Source organism: Python bivittatus, unplaced genomic scaffold (genome assembly GCF_059951505.1).
Source record: "Python bivittatus isolate LINGU-HERP-01145 unplaced genomic scaffold, Pbiv_v1 ctg000220_np1212, whole genome shotgun sequence".
NCBI classification, from domain to species: Eukaryota; Metazoa; Chordata; class Lepidosauria; order Squamata; family Pythonidae; genus Python; species Python bivittatus.
Genome location: NW_028277048.1, coordinates 2,062,607 through 2,084,818, shown reverse-complemented (window position 1 = coordinate 2,084,818; position 22,212 = coordinate 2,062,607). Strand labels below are relative to the sequence as shown.

The 22,212-nt window shown below is 41.7% G+C and overlaps 2 protein-coding genes across 5 annotated transcripts; one reads left to right on the top strand and one right to left on the bottom strand.

Annotated features, from left to right (window-relative positions):
* Positions 1 to 225: 225 nt before the first annotated feature.
* Positions 226 to 14,065, bottom strand: CCDC159 (coiled-coil domain containing 159). Its single transcript, XM_088138502.1, has 11 exons — positions 13,993 to 14,065; positions 10,151 to 10,243; positions 8,613 to 8,646; positions 7,229 to 7,293; positions 7,050 to 7,131; positions 6,387 to 6,558; positions 6,018 to 6,085; positions 4,661 to 4,737; positions 3,009 to 3,097; positions 1,054 to 1,133; positions 226 to 329 (listed from the first exon to the last, which is right to left on the bottom strand). The coding sequence occupies exons 1-11, from the start codon at positions 14,020 to 14,022 to the stop codon at positions 226 to 228; spliced, it is 894 nt and encodes a 297-aa protein (XP_087994628.1). The 5' UTR covers positions 14,023 to 14,065.
* Positions 14,066 to 14,170: 105 nt separating this feature from the next.
* Positions 14,171 to 21,523, top strand: TMEM205 (transmembrane protein 205). 4 transcript variants are annotated; one of them, XM_007423023.3, is made up of 4 exons: positions 14,171 to 14,240; positions 17,751 to 17,852; positions 18,223 to 18,386; positions 20,725 to 21,523. In XM_007423023.3, the coding sequence occupies exons 2-4, from the start codon at positions 17,753 to 17,755 to the stop codon at positions 21,025 to 21,027; spliced, it is 567 nt and encodes a 188-aa protein (XP_007423085.1). In that variant the 5' UTR covers positions 14,171 to 14,240; positions 17,751 to 17,752; the 3' UTR covers positions 21,028 to 21,523. The 4 variants fall into 4 exon arrangements, with proteins under 4 accessions (XP_007423085.1, XP_007423086.1, XP_025019053.1 ...); XM_007423024.3 differs by having other exon boundaries at positions 14,214 to 14,362; XM_025163285.2 differs by lacking the exon at positions 14,171 to 14,240 and adding an exon at positions 14,410 to 14,621.
* The last annotated feature ends 689 nt before the right edge of the window (positions 21,524 to 22,212 follow it).

The window sequence follows — 22,212 nt, the reverse complement described above, 5'->3', positions numbered from 1 at the left end:
ATTACTATTTATCTTTACCCACCCTTCCCAAAATCCCAAATGGACAAAAATTACTGCCTTGCTCTTTCTACTGACAGTGCCACATCTTCCCTGTGTGTCTTTCGACCCAGAGAGGGTGAAAAAGGGGGGTCCTGCCCTACAAAAAAATTCTCTGCCCTCTTCTACACAATCCATGCTGGGAGGGTAGCCATGCAAGACAGAAAAAAGGGGACTCACCCTGCCCTTCTAGGAACTGTGCTCTGAGCTGCTGCGGCGGTGCTGATAGAGGGCAGAATCAGAGAAATTGGAGCCAGGTGAGTTAGTTTTTCGGTGATGTCGGCTCCCTCGATCTGTAAAAAGATCCCAGAGAGAGACTTCTGGAGGGGTGGAGCCATCTTACCCTTTATTTATCCTCAGTTGCCTCCTGCTTTTAGAAAGGTCTCCTGAGGAGGCAGACAAATTAGGAAACACAGTCCCCCATTTTGTCCCACTGAGCTCTACTGAGATCCAGCAAGTCTTGCCACTGATTGCAGATGAGTATTTTGCCACTAGTGGGCTGTGAGAATAACCTTGGGAGACACAGGGAAGAGCCGCAGCCTCGATCAGAGTCTGATAAATGAAATCTGAGTCCAAAGGAGGGATGGGGACAGACAAAGCATCTCAGAAGGGACCCTCCCCAGTTCTCTGGAAAGTAAAGGCAGGGGAAGGGGGAAGTGCTTTCAGATTTGCAAGATTCTGTTACTGTAAGTCTTAGCAACTGGTTTCCTGTCTGGACTACTCCGAAGGGCTGACAGATTCACCCCAGAGGAATATTTAAAAGGAATGTTGCATATTTGTTTTTCCCTAGTTAGTACACCCCCCCCCAAATATATAAATACCACACTCCAAATATATTGGGCCGTCTATAATTTCCAGTTATTTGGGGCTTTGGCACTTGTAGTTCAACATTTATTGGGAGTATAGGCTTGGGAAAACACACTGAAGATTATTTTGAACCCTGAAGGATGGTGTCCACTGAAGCAAGCACAGCCTGGGTTTTCCATGTTCAGAGATGGAACAACTAGGCCTACTCACCTTTCATTCTTGAAGAATTTCTCTTGTCACTCCGGATGCTGTTGTTGACAATGGAGTTGCGTAAAGTGTTGACAGCTGACCTGTATAGGAAGAAAGTCAAAGGAACTGCTATGATTTCCTTTGTGGATCACCTGCTGCTGAGATAAACAGACAAGAAGAACATCTCCTTGTATCCTTTGACAATATACAAAGTTAATTATGCAGGCTGAAAGTATAGTTCTGGGCTCTAAAACCACCACCCTGGTTGATCCTTCAGACGTGGGGCAGCTTGTCACTTTACAACTTCTTCCACAGATCCAAAACTAGTACTTTGTAATGTAGGAGCAACTATCCAGATTTCTTTTTTTCTTTTTCTCTTCTTTTTTATTTATAATGGATTCAAATATGCTATCCTTTTATTTCCAGAGGTGATAAAGATTGGTCTGGAATACAGGCATTTTCTTAGACTCACGTTTGAATCTATCTACTTATAGGAAAGATAAGGAACAGCCTTCTATCACTGACCTAAGATGGCCCCAATACAATTGGCACTTGGATGGAGAGCCTATAAAACAAATAGATTTTTTCTCATATTTAGGGTTGGTTTTTACGGATACAGAGTCTTGGGCCAACCACTTCAAACCAAGTTCTATAAAGGCAACAACAAGCTCCAAAAAGCTAACTAAATTACTTAGTTACAGCCACCCAAGCTCTCTGCTTCTCATTCTAAAGGTCCACAAGGTGAAAATTGTACCAATGCTAACATATGGCACAGATTTGTGGAGCCTATCAAAGACCTCCTTATTTAAACAAAATCAAGCAAGCTTTTTAAGAACTGTTTCAGGGACCGACAGGAATACACCTGCAGCAGCAATAAGAGCTGAAACTGGCACCCATTCCATTTATAGTCTAACAGTAATTGAAGTCTTTAATTACTGGTGGAGGATCCTCTCAATGGAACCTGACAGAATGTGGCTTGAAGAACAGATGGCCACACTTCAACCCACCACATGGATCAATCAACTTCTTCAAATCATCTCACATCTCAGCTTCTCAACACAATATCTATTCTCAGCCGGACATCAGGCCAAAGCAATATTCAAACAAAGAGTTCTGGATGTTAATCCCCAAACCAATATTGAGTCACATGCAAACATCAGGTCATTGAAATGGCTGGATAAAAATAAAATGTCCTTCCAAACACAAAAATACTTGACAATGGGTTTGACTCAATATCATAGGAGAGCTCTTACCCGAGCAAGATTCAAGCAGTTAGATTCTATGGTCAGATATGGACAATTCCATCAAGTGCCATATTCTGAGAGAATATGTATTTGTGAAGCATCAGAAATAGAAGACATTGCATATGTCCTGTTCAACTGTCAATTATATGCCTCGGTAAGGGCTCAGTACTTACAGACACTCCTTGACAGAACCATATATTGGGACATATATTTGTTAAAGATTATCTTATTTCCTTCAGGGCACAAACAAATATGTAGTCACTAGAATTGTTAAATTTATAGTCAGGGCTGTCCAACAGAGAACACGTTTTATAGAACACATTGGGCTTGCATACAAAGGTGATGAATTCACCTAAACACATACTGCTTTCAAATTTTAATATTCATTTTATTATATATCTCTGCACTCTATTTTATCTATTTTATTGTACCTCACTTTATTCCATTTTATTATATCTTACTCTGGCTGATGCCTATGCTTTGATATGGTCAACTGACTAATCAATGAAGTATACGACTACTAAATATATATATATGGTTGATCTTCCTAGTGGAGAAAATTCAAGCCCCAGAAATGCCTATTCCTGTGTCTCATAAAATGAAAGAAGATGCCAGACACCAAAGTCCACCAAAGAGAAAGATGTCAAATTCAAGAACTTCCTTCTAGTGCTTGAGGCAGGAAGAGAGTTGACAAGGCTTTCCCATCCAGAACTCCCAAGGAGCAGTTCTTACCAGATTTCATTCAGCTCTTCAGTCCCTGCTTTATTATCCACTGCTTCTAAGGCATCCTCTGGGATTTTGCCCCTCAGTTGGCACAGGAACTAGAGAAAGGTCAAGTGTCAAATAAATACATTGGGATGCAAAACAGCCTGTGGTGGATATCCAGGAGGGAACACTCTGCTACAAACCTCCGGGTGAACTGCTAAAACAGTACCTGTATCAGCACAAATTCATGGCTTGGATAGTCACACACTGACTACACAGCAGGACACAGGGAGTTTGTGTGATCAGACCTCCACCATTGTGGGCTAACACAGGCTCAAGATCACTAAAAATGCATTACTGCTCTTCTACTCAGTTCCCATGAAGCAGGTTTATTTGCCCAAATCCATCCTCTATTAAAAGGTTGCCACTGTCCTGCTTTCCAAAAAGATTGTGGCCACATGGATGGGGGATGTGGATGGAATGAAGTGGGAGGCTGAAGACCACCAACTTCCAGAAAGACAGCCGAGGTTGTCCGCCACAGCTACAACTGATCCCGTGCACTGAACAACAGATATTAATTCTCCAGCCAAGAGGTCTCCTTATGATCAAGCGCAGGAGCAGAAATGGAGCAGGGAAAGTGATGAATTCTGCTTTAGTGTAATTCAATTATAATTACATATAGTAATTTAATTTAATTACATTCGTTGATGATTTCTGAGCTTCTTAAGATCATATAATTAAAGCTTATAACTCTGCCCATCTTAACACTAGAAAACCCTGCTGAAACAGAGCTAGAGCCCACCTACATCAGAAGCCATTTTCTACAGTAGCTATGTTCTTAAAAAGTCCACTGGTAGGATATAAAAACTATAGTTCTTATATTTATTTGTTTGTTTGTTTGAAGCAGTTTTTGACTCCTGGCGACTGCCTGGACTAGTCCCTGTTTTCTTGGCAAGATTTCAAAAGTGATTTGCCATTGCCTACTTCCTGGGGCTGAGAGAGGGTGACTGGCCCAAGGTCACCCAGTTGGTTTGGTGCCCAAGGCAAGACTAGAACTCACAGTCTCCCAGTTTCTAGCCTGATGTCTTAACTACTGCACCAAACTGGCTCTCTGGTTCTCCCCAGTATCTTCCCCATATTAGAAATCTTGGCTATTTTATGTACACCTACATGCACAGTGCTGGCAATGCCAACACCCCCTCTCTTAGGCAGGTTCTGTTTTCTTCCTTGTCCTACTTTTCTGGCATTACATGCCATTCCCTCACTGTGCCCATCACTCCCCACACTGTTTGCCCCCACAATGGCTGACAGAATTCAGGAGGTGGGATTGGCAGAAGGAAAACTATGCACCCCTGACTCTGCCAAGCTCTTCTTTCTTTCTGCCTCCTGTTCCTAGTGTTTCTGATGAATCACACCTTGGAGGCTTTTTTGTGGGGCAAAAAGCAGGGTAGAAATTTTCTAAAATAAAATAAAATACCTTATCTACTCTGCCCCAAAACCACCCTATGGGCAAGTGGGTGAGAGAGATTAATTTTCATTTTACAGTGAAATGAGCTGAGTTTTTTTTAACTGATAAGAGCATGTGCAATTTAACAGTGGCTCCTAGAGAAGGATTTGCTAACATCAGCTCTTCCCAGGAGGATTCCAACTCAAGAGTGAAGCCAAGTGGAGGAACTTACCTTGGTGCACTTCATTTGATTCTCTTGCATTTTCTTAATGCTGACAAGGTTTCTAGTGATATCAACCTCCTGGTCCTCTAAGATAAGAGCCAAGCACACCCAATCAGGATCACTCCCATCATCACCATTTAAACTCCCTCTTCTCACTTCTGTGAAGCACCAGGCACACGTGGCTTCCTCTGGGAGCCTCTGGCTCTGCTGAAAATATTTGCTCTAAGTCCTTGTCTTCAGTGGACAATACACATGTCATTAGTCACAGCTCCCCTAGCAGACAGAGCAGCAGTAACAATAACAAGTGGCATATTTACCATCAAAAAGGAGAACAGAGAGAAATGTATCTGATACTTAACATGTGTACACTATAGAAAAACAACAGGAAGTTGTAAGCCAGTATGGATTTGGATAGTCCAAGTCATGACAACTCCAACATAGTTTCCTTCTTTGCTAGAGTACCTGAGAGGCCGTAAGTAATTTATTGCACTTTCATAGCATTATCCAGCCATTGTTAAGGTGATATAAAGTCTATTGCCATTACTGTTATTTTGGCACAATGATGGTTGAATTATTGGATGATTCCAGAAGTTGCTATAAGTCTCTTGTGGGGAAATGACCAAATCGTCTGATTTTTTCAGATCTCATATGCCTAGTCAGGGGTAAGATACCTATTAAATTAAAAGGAAAATAGCATGAAATTAAATAGCATTAAAGTACTGTATAAGGAAAATCTTCCTGATTAATAAAAGCAATTCAGCCATAGAGCCAGCTGCTTTGGAAGGCTGCAGAATCTTTTTTCTCAAATATAGAAAAGAAAATTCCCAGGGGAAGCATTGGTGTACAAATTTTTCAGCAGGAGGAAGAAGAGTTGGGCTAAATGATGACAATGGCATGGATGCATATGGAATTTGCTCAATCCTAGTCAAGTGGGGAGACACCCCCCCCTTTCTCTCTGCTTCTCTGAGAGTTAAATCAGGTGATCAAGTCTCAGGAGACTAATCTTGACTCAAAAGCTAATCAGGTTTGAACTTGCTCAGGATTTAGGTGGGAGTCTTCCAGGGAATCCTTGAGCTATAGGCTAGATTGGGCATCTGGAATCCTGATGTCACCAGGAGTTGTCAATCTGAAGGAGACATTGTCTTTTTACAAAGGAAGTTGATATTTGCCACCAAATTGGCTGATGGGATGATGGTTGAGAGTCTATTGCAGAGAAGAATCCAGAAGATTTGGAGAGCTGTGGCAATACTGAATGTATGGTAATGGCAATGTATGGTGGGAAAATACTGCCAGAAAAGGATCTGCTGCATATTGGAAGTGGATATGAACAAAATGTTACAAGAAAATATCACTAGTAACTACTTACTTAGTTTCTGTTGGATGTGCCGCAGTTCACCCTGAACTGATTCCAACTCTTCCCAAAGGAATTTTTTGCTGCCAGGGGAAGAAGAGAAAGCACAGGGCAGCTTTACAATATAGCCCTGGAAATTCAACCCCTAAGATGATTTATTATTAAGCAAGAGCATAAAACCACTGTTATTGCCCTCTAGCCTTTGGCCATCCAAGCTCCTCCCACCAGTCTATCACCCAAGACTTTTTCAATTACAAGAGCAGTGGAAAGAGATTTATAGTAAAAACTGTGGAGGCCCAGCCTATCCTGGCCATTTTTCTACCTATCCAATATCTACAAGAAAGAGCTCATTTCTTTTTCTGCCCACTCAGCCTTTTCTCCTACCTCTCAAGGACATCTTGAGCCAGATTCTCCACTGAACTTTGCTTCTGGATCATGGAACCCTGAAGCCCTTCTACCTCTGTGGTCATGGATCTCCAAAGTTCTTGGATTTTTTTCTGTATTAGCCCATCAAACATCTCCCCATGGGATAAGCGGGCAGCAAATTCTACTTCCTCTGGAAAGGATGGAAGATACAAAAGGTTGATTCATCTTTTGGTAATGGAGAGAGTAGGGATGATATTCTGCACATTCTTGATTTACCAGTCCTAATTCTATGAAGATGCTCCTATACAATTCTTGAAATGTCACTCAGGGCAGACTTGGGATTCTAAGATAAAACACCCTTGCAATTCTTCCAGACTGAGTTACACTGAAGATGCTAGAAAATGTTTTCAATTCTGCTTCTGAAGGTTGCTTAGGGGTAGGGATTGTATAACCTCTCTATCTTGCTTCTGTATTTTTCATAACCACTGGAGCCAGAAATGAATAAGAAACCAGGCTCTCTGTGGAACTTTGCATACAAGAATTCCTAAAAGTTTAGTGCTCCAGGGATCATCCTCTCCCCTTGCGAAGACTTAAATGATTTCTAGTTTAGAACTGGATATCTCCTGCTATCATGGGGTTTGCAGGGCCATAAACAAGTAGGACAGTATTCATATTTCATACCTTCCAATTCATTGATCCTGCCCTGCTGGTGGTTGCTCTCTTGCTCTAACAGAGTAATTGAGTGGCTCAGTGCTTGAAAAGCCTGGGGAAAAAATGTGGCACAGATAGGATTAACATAGATTGTGATACTGAAATCACAAGCAGATTTCCAGGTTTATGCCAGCTGCCACCATACATACCTTGGTTTGGGCATGGAGCTGAGCTCTGATGAGCTCCAGATCATTTTTCAGTGTCAACTGGGATTCTGGGATTGCAACGAGAGAGACAAATATTCACATAATTTTGCCACACCCAAATATCCCAAATGTTTGGGGTACACCCAAATATTGGATCCTTTTCCTCAATAAATAAATGAACAGGTACAATGTTTTTGACTCATTTGTTTAACTGGGTTCTCTTTATCTAGTTTTAGGACTTGTGTGGCAAACAGATCACGTTTTATTTATTTATGCAGAAATACTGAAAATTCAAAAGGGTTCACAAACATTTAAGCACCCCTGTGGTTCTTTTATAAGCAGGCCTGTTATTAGTAGCAAGCCTTAATTCTGAAAACTAAAAATGCTGAGCTTTACCCCCATGTCTACTTTGGAGAATTAATCCCGGACACTACATGGAAATCTTTTGCTTTGGCACTTCTATAGCAACAATAGGTTCTCTTTGTTATTATTGCTCAAGTATGCTGAGGATGAACCTTGTCATGCAAAACCAGGGTCTTGGCTCCACTTCATCTCTAAGTGGCAGTGAGCATCCTTTTCTAGTGAGTGTGGATTGGTAACTCCCAACAGAGGAGAAGGCATTAAGAAATCAAGTGACAGTGGATCCAAAGGGGGCAATGGAGAATTTGGGTGTTTGACTATATGGCTGGGCTGAGTATCAAAAGAGAAAAAAAGGGGGCATGATCAGAAAGATGAACTATCAGAGAGTAGGAGCAAGAAAAGACTTTTGAAAGAGAACAGAATGGAAAGCATCAGAAAACCTAGCTAGGTGAAACACGTCCAGAATGTCTTCACTGTAGAAATGACAGTGGAGACTAAAAAGATAGTTTGTAAAGTCAGGAGGAGAAATACCAAAAGCAGCCTTCCCCAAATAGATGCCCTCCATGTGGGTTGGATTGCAATTCCTATCATCCTTGCCAGCATGTACAGTGATTGGAGTTCTGGTCCAACTCCCCTGAAGGACACTGACTCAAAGGAGAGAGGAGGGGATTCAAGAAGAAGACATCACCTTAGATGTTGTAGATGGATGAGAAGGGAGAGAACATTCATAGAAACCTTGAAGGAGGACTGAACAAGTACGAATTCAGGGATTCCTGGAGAATTCAGAAATCTCTATACTCTTGCACCCAGGTTAAAGACACAGGAAAAGCAAAAGGAGGAGAAGAGAGAAGGGGGGGGGAAATGAGGGAGATAGACTCACTTTCAGGAAAAAATCCAAGTGCAGTTTTTAAAAAAAATTTTTTATTTTCTTCATGACCACTGAAAGGAGACATGCTTGACCTTGACACATTATTTCCCCTTCAACTAGCAGATTTAGCAAAAGCTCAAAAAGAAGCATGTCACCTACCTTGCGGCTTCGACATAGCCAAATCCACCTGGCCCTGTGACAGAAAGAAAACTCCCATCACTCAGTTCCAAATATAGCAACAAGCCCTCCAAAGTTGAGGAGCCTTATGGCATACAGTGCTTACTTTCAACAAAATCCTTCTCACGAAATGTAACAGACCAGTGTAACACCAGCTGCACTTCTTTATCCATACTTCTTTCATTCAGGCCTGTTTGGGGATGTTACCCTTTTTTTACCAAGAGCTGTGTTCTCTCTAATGCTCTGCCTGCAAAGGAATGGGACCATCCTCCTTCCTTTGTGAGAATTTCAGAAGCCAGAGGGCAAACAATCGGAAGGAGTCTGGTAACACCTTTTCTGACTAACAAATTCTATTAAAAGGCATAAACGTTCATGAGTTGCAGCCTAATTCTCAGATGCACAGAGTGGCTAGCCCAGTGTTTCTCAACCACAGCCACTTGAAGATGCTGGCTGGGGAATTCTGGGAGTTGAAGTTCACACATCTTCAAGTGGCCAAGGTTGAGAAACACTGGGCTAGACTGATGTAGAATTTAAATTGGGGTGAGGCAGGGAAAAAGGGAGGGGAAGACAGGTTGGTTACACAGATGCAGGTTACATGTAAGACAGATTATCAATACCTTATCAAGTAACAATGTGTTAAAAAAAAACCCTTGGGTTTGTTGAGACCTTCTGAGATTATCTGAAACTTTTTGATGTATGAGTTCAGCAGCCTCTTGCTCAGTGTTGAAGTAAGTTCTGTTTTCCAAAAACAATCACTTTGTTGTTTGTTATAGAATATCCTGGGAGGTTGAAATGCTCTGATACTACTTTGTCCTTGTTCTGAATCCTGATGTAAAATTTAGGTGCATTGCTTCTTTTGCACAAAGTTTGCCTGGGTGGCAGCCCCATATTTGCATAAAGACCACCTCCCAATCTGAAGCAGATTCTCACAAGCAACAAGAAACGAAAGGACACTTATGCTAACATGGGAACCAGACCTTGCAACAAACACAGATGTCTACTTTGTCCCCACATCTACACCAACAGTACCATCACAGGACCCAACAAGTGCACCCATAAGATTAGAGGTGCCTTCACATGGTCCTCTTCTAACCCAATATATGCCATCATCTGCCAGCAATGCCCCTCTGGATTCTACATAGGACAAAATTTGCATTTGCATTTTGAGTGTATCGTTAGCGTACCTCCCTTAAGCTCATGCATGCTATAAAACAATACACTTACTGTATTTTGGGCTGTAAGAAAACATGAAAGATCTGAGTTTAAAACTGTTTCACATCTCATGAGGTCAGGATATTTAATGCCCCCACCCCATTGCAATCCAAAAGATGAGGAAAAGATTCAAGTCATTTTGGCTTCAAGAGCATGTATGAGCCTGTACACTCAAAGGCCCCTTGTGGGTCACTTGTTGGCTTGGCAGGCTCTCTCTTGAAAGAGCCAGCGTTCACTCCTAATGTCTCTTGAGCAGAACACAAATGTTAGTTCCCTGCTACATGCTCGTAGCCCATCAAGATACCTACTGCTAATACAGCGCTGCTTGCCCGAGTGAAGCACCGGTTAGAAGAGTTGATGTGGTTCTGCTTATCCTTGGCAAGTGTCATTGTAGCTGACCCCTAAGAGAGAGAAACAGAGACCCTAATTTGGAAGCAGAATCAAATATATGAGAACCAACAACCTGGGGCAGGAGACTCGGGCTGGAAAGTAGAGTGTAGCCTTCTCCAAAACCTTCACTTTATTTTGGAAGACCAGCACAAGGTGCTTGTTCCTGGCAAGGAGACAAACAATGATCATACCTCGGATCAGAAGGGAAATTTGGCTAGGAATCTTGGGTTTGAGGTTCTATTCCCTTGCTTGTTTCAGTTATTTATTTCACCTTCCTTTGCAAGCCTATTTCCTATGGATCATCTTTCTTTCTCTCGGGTTTAATTGTTTAGATTGCTTATAGTTTGGATCACTTATTAGATTCAGCTCCAATTTTGTGCTTGCAGCAGCTGTATAACATTACTTTTACAGGATGATCTTTGAAACTAATGGAGGGAGAGGGGGATGATCAGCCCTGCCTTTCACCAGGAAGTGTGGGATATTATCCACCTATTCTGCATCATAAAGATACACCAAAGCAAATTGTGAACTCATCTGAAACTAAATAGTTTCTGTTTCTTAAAGTTGGGAATTAATCTTCAAAGAGCTTTTGGTTTTTAAATTACCTGTGGAGATTCTGCTCTCAGCAAGCCTGGGACAACCATATTCTATAACTTAGAAACACAGTGCAGCCTTGATGGCTGCAGGAATGTGTAACCTGTTTCCTACCACATGATTCTTGCTCCCAATTAGTAGCTTCCACTGTGTGTGATTTCAAAAGTGGTGTGTTGCCTTTCTGTATGGGATTTTGGCCTTGGCAAACAGCATTGCAGGAAAAAAAAAGGTTGATTTAATACTTTCCTCTTCTGAATCACTTCCCCAAACTGTGGAAGCAACAATCAGGTTGTAAATGCACATGTGTACAAATCATAAAGCTAGAACACTCCTCCCCATTAGTCCCTGTAGACTTGGTCTGAATGAATTAGGATCTTCAATTATTGATGTGATATGACAACATATTTAACACATAGCTTCTGTTTATTAGCTGGCTATATCTCATTTACATTCTGCTGTTCAGAATTTAACTTAGCACTTAAAGGAATAATTATGTATGGTACAATATTTTAATGTCACTTTTAAAAATGATTTTAAACCTTGTTGAACTTAAAGATGTTTACTTACATATTGCATCTTCCTTTAAATTTTCTCTGCACTTAACCACTCTTAGGAAAGGTATACAGAATTAGATGGACCCTCTGAGATTATTTTTATATTTTTAAATTATATTTTATACATATATATATATATATAATTTTTGTGCATATAATAATCTTGCAGCAGTTATCATATATAAAAACAATCTTCCATAACTGTTTTCTAATCGTCTATCCATTAGTCCCAACAAGAAAAGTTCTGGTTTCAATTGAATATTAATATTTAAAATTCTTTGTATCACTGTATGTACAGTATTTGAACCCAGAATTTTCTGGCTTTTTTACAAGTCCACCAGGCATGATAAAATGACCCTTCATGTTTTCCACATTTCCAACAGAGACTTGAAATACCTTTAAACATTGTGGATAATTCTTCTAGAGTCATGTACCAATGATACATCATTTTGTTAAAAAATTCTTTTAAGTTATAACATAATGTAAATTTCAGTCCTTTCAGCCACATATTTTCCCATTGTTCCATCAATGTATTATGTCCAAAGTTCTTAGCCTTTTTATCATATACTCTTTCATTTGTTCTTCTTCCATTTCAAATTTCAACAAAAGTTTATACATTTTATCAATTACATGTTCATCATTTGTACATAGTTTTATTTCAAATTCTGTCTTGTGTTCAATTCCAAATGCCCTGTTATCTACCTTAAATCTTTCTCTTAACTGTGCATATGAGAACCATTGAAAGCTAAATCCAAGTCAGTTGATCTCTTGATTTCATCTTATGTTCTTCGTGCTCTTGTTTTAACAGCTCTCTTTTTGCCTGCTGTTTCTTTTCTATAAAATGCTTCTTGTGCTGAGACCCATTAAGGCATTTTCAAGCACAATAAATCTATTCCATGTTTCAATATGGCACTTCTAATATAGTGATTTTTAAAATCTACATTAACCTTATCGTACCATAGAAAACCATGCCATCCAAACCTCAGGTCATGCTCTTCTAGTTCTAAAATTCTCTTATTTCCAAGCAGCACCCATTCCTTCATCCAGCCAAGCAGCAGGCTGCAAGATACAGTTTTAAATCGGGCAGTCCCAATCTTCCTCATTCCTTTGCATCTTGGAAGATTTTATATTTAACCCTTGGCTTTTTCCCTTGCCATACAAACCTAGACATATCTTTCAGCCATTGCTTAAATGGTACATCAGTTGTCAAAACAGGTATTGTTTGAAACAAAAATAACATTCATTTTTTAATCATAGAATTTCCCCCCAACAATGACAATTACAATTTCTCCCATCTTAGCACATCCTTAATTTCATTCCATGTCTTAACATAATTGTTCTGAAATAACATATGATTCATATTGGTCATAGTAATACCCAAGTATTTCACTTTTTTCTCAATCTTAAAACTGGTTTTTTCAGTTTTTTGCTCTTCCATCCTCATGTTTTTTGTTAACATCATTTTCTCATTATTTATTTTAAATCCAGCTAACGCACCAAAATCCTTTAATTTTTCCATTAATATTTCTATTCCTTCCAAAGGATTTTCCAAAATTATCACCAAATCATTGGCAAACACCCATAATTTATATATTTCTCTTTTAATCCTCACTCCAGCAATTCCTTCATCTTGTCTTATGCCTTCCATACTTCCAGAGCTAAGATGAATAATAATGGGCATCTTTGTCTTGTCCCTTTCTTATCTCACCAGTTTTTGTTAATTCTCCATTTACAATTATCTGTGCCTTTTGTGAAGTATAAATCAATTTTACCCATTTAATAAAATTCACCCTCTGAGATTACACCTTCTAGAATGCTAAGATCCATCAACACAAGCCAAGTGCCAAAGACGTACACTTCAAATTCATCCTGACCCCAGGAACAGGTTTTGTGTATCAGAAATGAAGGCCGCTCCACACAGAAATTTATAGCTGGTGATCCCAAGCTCTCTTCTTGTCTGCAGTAGCACTTAGGGGACAGGGAAAGGGTAGACAATGTGTTGTTCTTATCATTGGGTAAATGAAAGTCAGACATCCTTGCTCATCTACTATAAGTGAATCAGATGTTTTGGGAAATCCAGATTATCTTCCACCTACCCCTGGCAGTAGCGGAAGGAAAGGCTATACAGAATGGGGGATGAGGCAGGTGTTACCAAGTTCCTCATTCATCATTCCAAAACTGAAATCTAACCCTACGGCATGGGAGTTCAGGGTAGGATTGGGAGAGGACCAATGTAGGATGTCCAAAGTACTGTATAGGAAATGTCTTGTGTGAATGCAGCCTGTGCTTCAGCTTGCTGTGCAATCCCACACAACTGCGTCGAGTAAACCAATTTTAAAAGCCACTGCTTTTCCTCGGCTCCCCAAAACTAAGAAGGGGAGAGGCAGCAGCCACACGTCTCCCGGGTGCATGTTTCAGGCTGATCAAAGCGCCGGCACTTCAGGCTGTCTTCGGAGACCATCCAGGCAGAGAAGCAGCAGCAGGAGCGCGGCGGTGCTTAAAGGAACCGCGATGAGAGATCTGCATCTCTGCTTTGGGGCGCCCCTTCCACCCCCGTCCTGAACTCCCCTCCTGGGGGCCCGCCCCGCGCGACTCTCCCTTCACTCCCTCACCTTTGCGACCAACATGCTCCCCTCCATCATCCAGCGCGCCCCCTGCCGCTGGTGGTAGCCCGACCCAAACCAGAAAGCGGAGAAGAGGGTTTGGCGGCAACTCAATGTGCAACAAAGGGGGCGTGGCCACGCCTCCCTTCATGACGCCCTCCCTTGTATAGTCGGAGGGCGGGGCCTGCCTGCCGCGGCGCTGAAGAGGGCGGGGGCAAAGCTGCTGGCCGGGACGCCGTGGTGGAGAGTCGGAAGAGGTGGGCGCTCGCCGGGGAAATCGCGGCGCGGTTGGGGCAGCGTGGCGGGGATGCTCTTTCCGAGGGAGCGCGGGGGGCAGAGCCGCTTTCGCGCTGCTTTTTCCGGGGGAGCGAGAGCGCACGTGAGTCTTGCGGTCTTCTCCCTTGCGACGTTCAGGGCGAGCTTCGGGTGCATTAGCAGGCGTGGAACTGTGCACGTGAGGCTGCTTGTTCATTGCGAGAGCTCCTTCCCCCTTCCGAGGTTTTCGCGCTCGGGGACAGCAGCAGCCGCCTCCCTCCCCCTTCCCGTGCTTGGCTTGAACTTTGCCCCTTCCTTGCCGAGCGACCTGGACGGAATCGCCCTGGAGCAGAAGAGCGCTCTCGGCTTGTCTCTGCCAAAATGTGTGTGTTGTGTGTGTGTGTGTGTGTGTGTGGCGGGGGCGGGAATGCCTCTGCTTAACTCTCAGGGGAGGAGGAGAAATTGCTGGGAAAGCAGGGATGCTGGCTCGAGTTCCCGTGCTTTACGAGCACTCTCCTTCCCATTGACGTGGAGCCTGGTGGGCTGAGTCCCGAGTCAGCGAGCATTAGCGTGGGGCCGCGAGCGCGATTGCGGAACCCCGGGCGGGTGTTGCCCAACAGGGCGGTCTGTAGCGCCCCCGAAGGAAGGAGCAACAGAGGCGGCGGGCTAGCAGTCGTGCAGGGTCCTTTGGGGGGCGGAGATGTCACGGCATTAGCGTGGGCCGAGCACTGGTTTTTGGAAGTGAGTCGCCTCGGGATCTGCGGGACGCACCTAAGGCTGGTTTGCGGAGTTCTCCCGCGCGGTGACGGTGCTTCCTTTGGGCACCGGACCACAGACAGCCACTCATATTCTAGGTATGCAGCCCGTGTTCGAATGATCGTTCAGGATCTGGTTGCGTGACCCTAGAAAATTAGCTTAATTCCACGGGTAAGTGTGTCTGGATACTCAGGGGTATCTTAGGGGCTGATGGAACATTTGGGGTTTTGAGACAGAATCACGGAGGCCACCAAGAAATGGTTAATCAGACACTTAACAGGAAGGGAAATTACACATCCCAAAAGCAAAGTAATGTGAATTACCATAGATATGTCACTGGATATGAAATTAGAAGAGTTTCATTTTGGACTGTTTTTCTGTTCAGCAGAAGCCCGCTCTATAGAAAGGCAAACTGGCAAAGCTAAAACATAAGTTATCTGCTTGAGAATTTGGGCAGAGGTGGGATCTGAAACTGCAAAGAAGTCATTTTCCCTAGCTGGCCACACATTCCTAGCATGTATGATTTATTTGTCACAATTATCCATTTCTCTTTCAGGATCAGTTTCAACCTAAGTTAAGAGACTTAAACATGCCCATCCCACTCTCAAGATATACGTTCATTGGCTGGGTCCGCATGGCACACTTACTCATGATTAATTAAGGTTTAACCAGTTAACTTATTTTCTGGGTCTGCACAGCATACTGAACAATAAATGAACAACATGGGCTGAGGCCAGGTAATGTTAGTTAAAATAAAATAAATGGCTTGTAAATCTAGACAGAGTTTAGCATGTTGTTGGAATCCAATCTCTGTGGCCACACAGACCTAAAACCTTGGGAAAATAAAGCTGACAGCTGAAGGAGAGCATTTCACCTTGAAGCACTGCCAGCCCCCCGCCCCCCCCATTTCTAAAATTCAAAATGGAATAAGACACATCATAGCAAATTGTAGGTAAATATATTGGCAAAGGTGAGGAAAGATGGCCCTTTCTTGCCCCCACTCTAATGTGTGAAATGAGCTAGTCCTATCTGCCTGTTAGAGAGGGGAAAGGGCCTTGCCTAAAATCAGAGGGGGCGTGGGGAGATTAAACGCAACCCAGTCTCATGGCAATTCAGGATGCAGTTGCTTTAAGCAGAGGGGCAGGCAGTTGCGTAGCAAGTGACTCCTGCCTCCTGCCGTTTGCTTGCCTCTCCAACTCTTATCACTGCCTGCCTGCTGCTCTTTTGAACTATCTGGCAGCAGAGGTTCTTTGCAGGGAGGTTAATGTTTATACTTTCAATATAGCTAAAATATAACTGGTTCCCATGATTTATATGCCCGATAGCAAAAGGAGGTACATCTTGATAACATGGCCAGAAGATGTTACATGTTATCAAGATGTACCTCATTTTGCCATCGGGGATATAAATCACGTTGATGCATGTTTGAGGATTTGATATGTTGATACAAGTTGCAATAATTAATCAAAATACATAGTAAAACAGTTATTTTACTGTATTAAAAAAAAATCTTAGTGGGGCATTTTTAATGGCACCGGGATCAATATTCTCATGTAGAATAATAAACATATCTAATTATAGGCTAAAGCAGAATGAATAAGGGTTTTCCACTAGCCCCAAGTTACAGCAAAGAATCAACGGCACCCTGTTAATATTGAGCAGAGCACCCAAATGAGTTAGATTACTTCTGCTGGAACTAATCTGTCCTCTGCTTTCTTCTTTGTTTCTGTTAATGGCAGTGAAGCAGTAGTGACCTCACTAGGACTTGCTCCAAATTCCTTCTAGAAATTGCTTGGACTTCCTTGCCCTGAATTCTTGAAAGTCCTTTTGACCCCTCACATTTCTGCCACCTGTCTGGTCTGGTACGGTCATTGTGAACACCAAAACCCAGCCTTCCCAGCCTGACTCTCTCCCAGTGTGTTGGACAGCAGCTCCTAGAAGTCTTGCAGGGCACAATCCACAACTCCTTGGCTCTTTCTTGCCCCCAGTGTGATTGTGGCAATAACAACCATGGGATGGTAGCAGTGCAGAGGATGGCAATGTTGTGATGGCCAGAGGCTGCATTTAATATTTATTTATTTATTTATATTTCAAATTCAGATACTGCCCATCTCACAAGAAGTGACTCTGGGCGGTTCACAATAAAACAATAAATATTAATTAAAATACAATAAAAACAATATAAAAATACAGTAAAAATAGAATAAAACCAAGCACATATGCAAATAATAATATCCTCCAAGATGTTGATGATCAGTAAGATGTTAACATATGGGAGCATCTTCAAGGTGCTAGCCACCCCCAGGGTTGGTTGCCCCTTTTTTCGCCCCATGCCAGTTGGCAGAGCCAGGTCTTGACTGCTTTCCGGAAGGACAAGAGAGCTGGGGCCTGCCTCACCTCTGGGGGGAGATAATTCCATAGGGTGGGGGTGTATGGGTGTGGTGATTGTGCAGAGTAAACAGAACTAGGATTTTCTGATTTGGGGAACAAGTTTGGAGTTGTTTTTAATCTTTATTAAGCTTTTATGTATACATATATACATATCCTATACACACACACACACAAAATTCATGGCCTATGCTATTTTTGGTATGTTTTCCATCACAGAATAGCAGGTACCATGTTATCCCTTTCTGGCAACTATCAGGGACTTGGCAACATACAGCCTTAGACTGCCCACCCCTGTAGTCGTGGAATTCCCTTTGGATGTGTCTCCTTGTTCTTCTCTTTTCTCACTCCTTTTCTCCCATTTCTAGAGATGTCGATGGAAGGTGAGCCAAGTGGCCTTATCAGAATCACCCAGCTTTTTCTCCTCTCCACAGCCTGGGGAATGCAGATATGGGTAACCTTTATCGCAGGTATGTCTGTTGGGTGGGAGGGGAGCTAGCTTAGAATGTTATTCTTCTGTATGCTAAAGGCTGGGTTAGAGCAGTGATGAGGTGGAAGGAGAGAAACAACCTTCCATGTTCTCCAAATTTGCCAGTACCTTTCTCTAACATGGTTTTTCCAAATCTAGTACCCTTGAATACTCTGACTTCCAGCTCCTGCCCAATATCGCTCTGGGAACAAAGTTAGCTGCAAGAAAGTCCAAAGCCCAATTTTGTAGTGTTTTATGTAGAAATCTGTACTCCCACCTGTTGGCTCAAATCTCTGGAATCCTGCTTCTCTTCCATTGCTTAAAGAAAAAGGTGCATTTTTCCACGTAACCCACCCCTTCTTTGTCTCTAGGGTTTGTTCTTTTCCGAACTGTGAGCCGACACACCTTTGGCCTGGTACAGGGCAAACTGTTTCCCTTCTATTTCTACACCTTGCTTGGCTGCACATTCCTTAATCTTGCCATATTTGCTACATACCATCCACGGGAACTTCTCAACACCAGAGAAACTGTTCAGGTAAGTAGCAGTTGATGATCTAAAACCCTGCTTTTTACATTCAGGGGTCAGTGTACAGGCAGAAAGTATATGAGCACATCTTGAGCCTGCCATATTATCAGCATTCAAGTTACCCAACTCATCTGAGGTTGAAAGATGTGAAATCCAGTCCTCTGGCCTTATTCCTAAGAAAATACCTTCTTGGCTGCATTGACCTAGCAGCTTCACTGTTCAAATTAGATCTCTTAGAAGACTTCCAATATCTCCTGTTTCATAGCTCCTATTAAGTCTTTGTCTCTCTACATCATTTTAATACCCTGATCCCTTTTTCAGATATATTCTTCCTGTCTCCTAGGATCTTTGCAGCACCAACTGCTTTAGCTCAAGGATAGTCATAATGGCATATAGATATTTATATTACAAGACATAAAGACAAGCCATAATTACTTATCATTCAATTCTGCTGCTATACAAGTGAGAGCTGGTGATGGGAAGAAGGCATTGATGCTTGCTTCTCTGGGTACCAATCCTATTTTCAGAATGCTTTATATCTAGATACTAACGTCTGTGGCCAGGTCCTCATGAGATGAATTGTTAGCAGCCTTCTTGGTGGAAGGACTTGGTAAGCAGAATGATATGGAGACTTCACGCATGATGGCATCCATATACATTTTGTAATATTTTACTACAGAAAGGCATTAAAACATTTAGCACGTGGTGGTTTTTCATTCTGTCACCATTCCCACCTTTGGGAAAGTCTCTGTGTGAATGAGTTGCTTCAATCCTTTCCTAATTTCTTGTTTAGTGTAATTTTGTTCTGCAGAGCAGATATCAGGATAGCGTAGGCAGCATTACAAGATCTTCCTAAGTCATTCTGGGCGTGGTTTTCAAATGCAATAAAAAAATGATTGCATATCTTATAAAACAGCCTTCTTTGTCATGCTAAGAGCAACAAAAGTCCCAGAACACTGGAGTGACTGTGATGCTACTATTTGTGCAAGGTTTACTGAATAAATCACAATTAAGTGGATCCACGTAACACACATACTAAGTCATAACCCCAAATTTACAGCTTTAGTGGCTGTGTTCATGCAATAATCCAAAAACAAACAAACCAGGTCCTTGTTTAACACAATGTCTGAATCCTGGAGAGCAGTTCTTGAGGGCAGAGAAGATGAGGGCTTTACCAAAATACAACTGTAGCGCTGCCTCAAAGGGTAGATTTTATTTGTATATTTTCCTCTAAGAAGAGCTTTTGACTAGATGAAAATACATGGGGCTGTGGCTTGAATTAAGGAAGCAGAATAATTGCCTGGGGCTTTTAAAAGTATTTGGTAAGCAGTGGGATATTAAATCAATTTTTTCCCCTTTTCCGTTCAGAGCAATAATAGGTTCAGTATATATCTACTTCCCTATTTGTTAAACATCAGGGAAGCATCTGAATATTGTTCAGCACTGGAAAAACCTGTTTTGAGTGGTCATATAATCACTTTACTGGCAGCTAATCAGCACCAAAGATCACTGTGTTTTGGAACAAAACAAGCCAAAAAGATAGGAGCGTGGTGGTTGAAAAAGATACTATGCAATACTATCATTTTCTGCTGCTCCTTGCAGATTTCATCTAGAAAATCATTGTTTTTAGCTACCCAGCAGTTTCCTGTTTTGGGGCAAGCATACAAGAAACTGTAAATAAAATGAAACAAAATATAAAATAAAATAAAAATACTGGAGAAAGTGTATGGATATCATCATCACATAGGATATCTAAAATGCTTTTAACTAGGTTCAAACATGCTTGAGAACCTACTATTCCTCCCCTTAATTTTTCACCACAGTCTCTTTGAATCATGAGAGATAATCTGTGGACCGAGGAAAATGCAAAGAACACAAGCACTTGACAATTGTACAACTCTGTTAGCCAGCAGATTTTACAATATTTCTGAAGTGCTGGTGTTTTGATTGAACTATCCTAGGCAGAGAAAAGTTAGTATTCATATTGCATTGGTTCCTTTAGTGTATATGGAGTAAGTGGGGTGTAATGTGGAAAGCATACTCTGTAGCTTTATGCCAATCACTCTCTCTCAGCCCAACCTACCTCATAGAGTTGTGGGGGGAAATTGGAGGGAAGGCAGGATAAAAAATAATGTTAAAATATATACATCTTTTTATTGTCCTTTTTTTGGACTACACAGCTAATTGACTCTTAAAAATGAGGAAAATCAAATTCATCAACTGCCCTTTCATTCTTCTTTCTACCAATAAGAATGTAACTCCAAAACCCAAATAAAAAGTCCCCCAAAGAAAATTGCAAATAAGGTAGAATCCAGAAATGGTCCTGATACCTGTGCCTTCCTTATAGATCACACTCTTTTTTATTTGCCTCATCTTGGTTGCCACTAATGCCTCCTGGTTCTCTCAAGTCACCACCAAGACCATGCTTAAGATGCAAAAGATTGAAAAGGAGCATGGGCTTGGAGAGGAAGTGGGGGTTTCGGGTCAGCGGGAGGCTTACCAGCTTCTGAAGGAGAAGGACAGCAAATACCGGAATCTGCGCCAGAAGTTCTTCAAGTTTCATGGCCTGTCTTCTCTCTGCAACCTGGCTTGTGTTATTTGCACTGGGGTGAACTTGGCATTCATTGCCCTGCAACTGGAGAGCCTGTAGACTATCCACCACTCTTGCTGGTTCTCGCGCTTTCTCCTAAAAAGCTGATTTAGTGCAGAAGCTGTTCAGTTTGGTGAAGGAGAAGTTTGGAAATCAATACTTTGGAGTGCCCACCATTCTTCTGGAAACAACCAGATATATAATGCCCTCCCGAAGTATAAATTGGATTGTCTGATAACTGGGAAGGGATGATATATTAAATCCAGAGCAAAGTATCTGCATAAATAAATCCCATTTCTGTTTTAAAATCTTAGATGTAATATTCCTTTGTGTTATGCTAGTTTAGGAGACTTTTTTTAGAATGTTTTATTATTTGTCAATGTCAGTAGACTCCCTATTGTTAATGAGAACCTAACACCATTTAACATCAATTATATACCCAGAGAGTAAGCCCACTGATCTTAATGGGACTCACTTTTTAGTAGTAATGTACAGGATTCTGCTATGAATGTGTTTCTAAAGAACATTCAAATACAGAGTGCCTTCCTGTATAACATATACAAAAGTGTGTGTGTGTTTATCTTTTAGAATTTCAGTTTTAGAATAAAGACTGTTACTACTAAAAATGTACCTATTACTATTAAAAATGTTCTCTCCTTCCTGCTTGGACCTATCTGGACCCTTGATCTCTCATTCCTGGTTTCCAGCTGGGACTTTCCAGGCTGACAAACAAGTTAATGGCAGAACTCCTATTTGCTGGATTCATTATCTCTTTTAGTCTACTGAACTGCACTCATTTCACTAACTATCCTATTCTCCTGCCTGGGTGAGAAAAATCCTTTTGTAACTCTGGTTCATGCTAAACCACAGTTTACTGCATAAAACAGTTGGCTGGATTCATACAATACACTAAACCATAAACCATGATTCATGAATCACAGTTGTTGAGTTCACACATGCTAAACTAAAATAGTTTGTATGATATTGTTTTAATGTGTTGTAAGGACCAGAGTTGTTTTGTTTCTTGATGTTATATATAAACTGTTATATTATTAAGAAGGCTAGGTTGACATGCGGCAGACATGGATAGCTCGGCCCATCATTTTGCACTGTGCTTCCCAGGCCATCAGCAATAAATTAGTACCTTCTGAAAAGGAACAGTGTTACCAGCAATGTAACGTTTATCTTAATATGAAGATTAATACAGTAGAGTCTCGCTTATCCGACATAAACGGGCTGGCAGAA

Coding starts and splice junctions, on each gene's coding strand:
- CCDC159 (XM_088138502.1), bottom strand. CDS start 14,022: ATGATGGAGGGGAGCATGTTGGTCGCAAAG. Junction 10,244..13,992: donor GGAGCATGTTGGTCGCAAAG/GTGAGGGAGTGA, acceptor TCTCTCTCTTAG/GGGTCAGCTACAATGACACT. Junction 7,132..7,228: donor AGCTCCATGCCCAAACCAAG/GTATGTATGGTG, acceptor TTTTTTCCCCAG/GCTTTTCAAGCACTGAGCCA.
- TMEM205 (XM_007423023.3), top strand. CDS start 17,753: ATGTCGATGGAAGGTGAGCCAAGTGGCCTTATCAGAATCACCCAGCTT. Junction 17,853..18,222: donor ATGGGTAACCTTTATCGCAG/GTATGTCTGTTG, acceptor CTTTGTCTCTAG/GGTTTGTTCTTTTCCGAACT. Junction 18,387..20,724: donor ACACCAGAGAAACTGTTCAG/GTAAGTAGCAGT, acceptor CCTTCCTTATAG/ATCACACTCTTTTTTATTTG.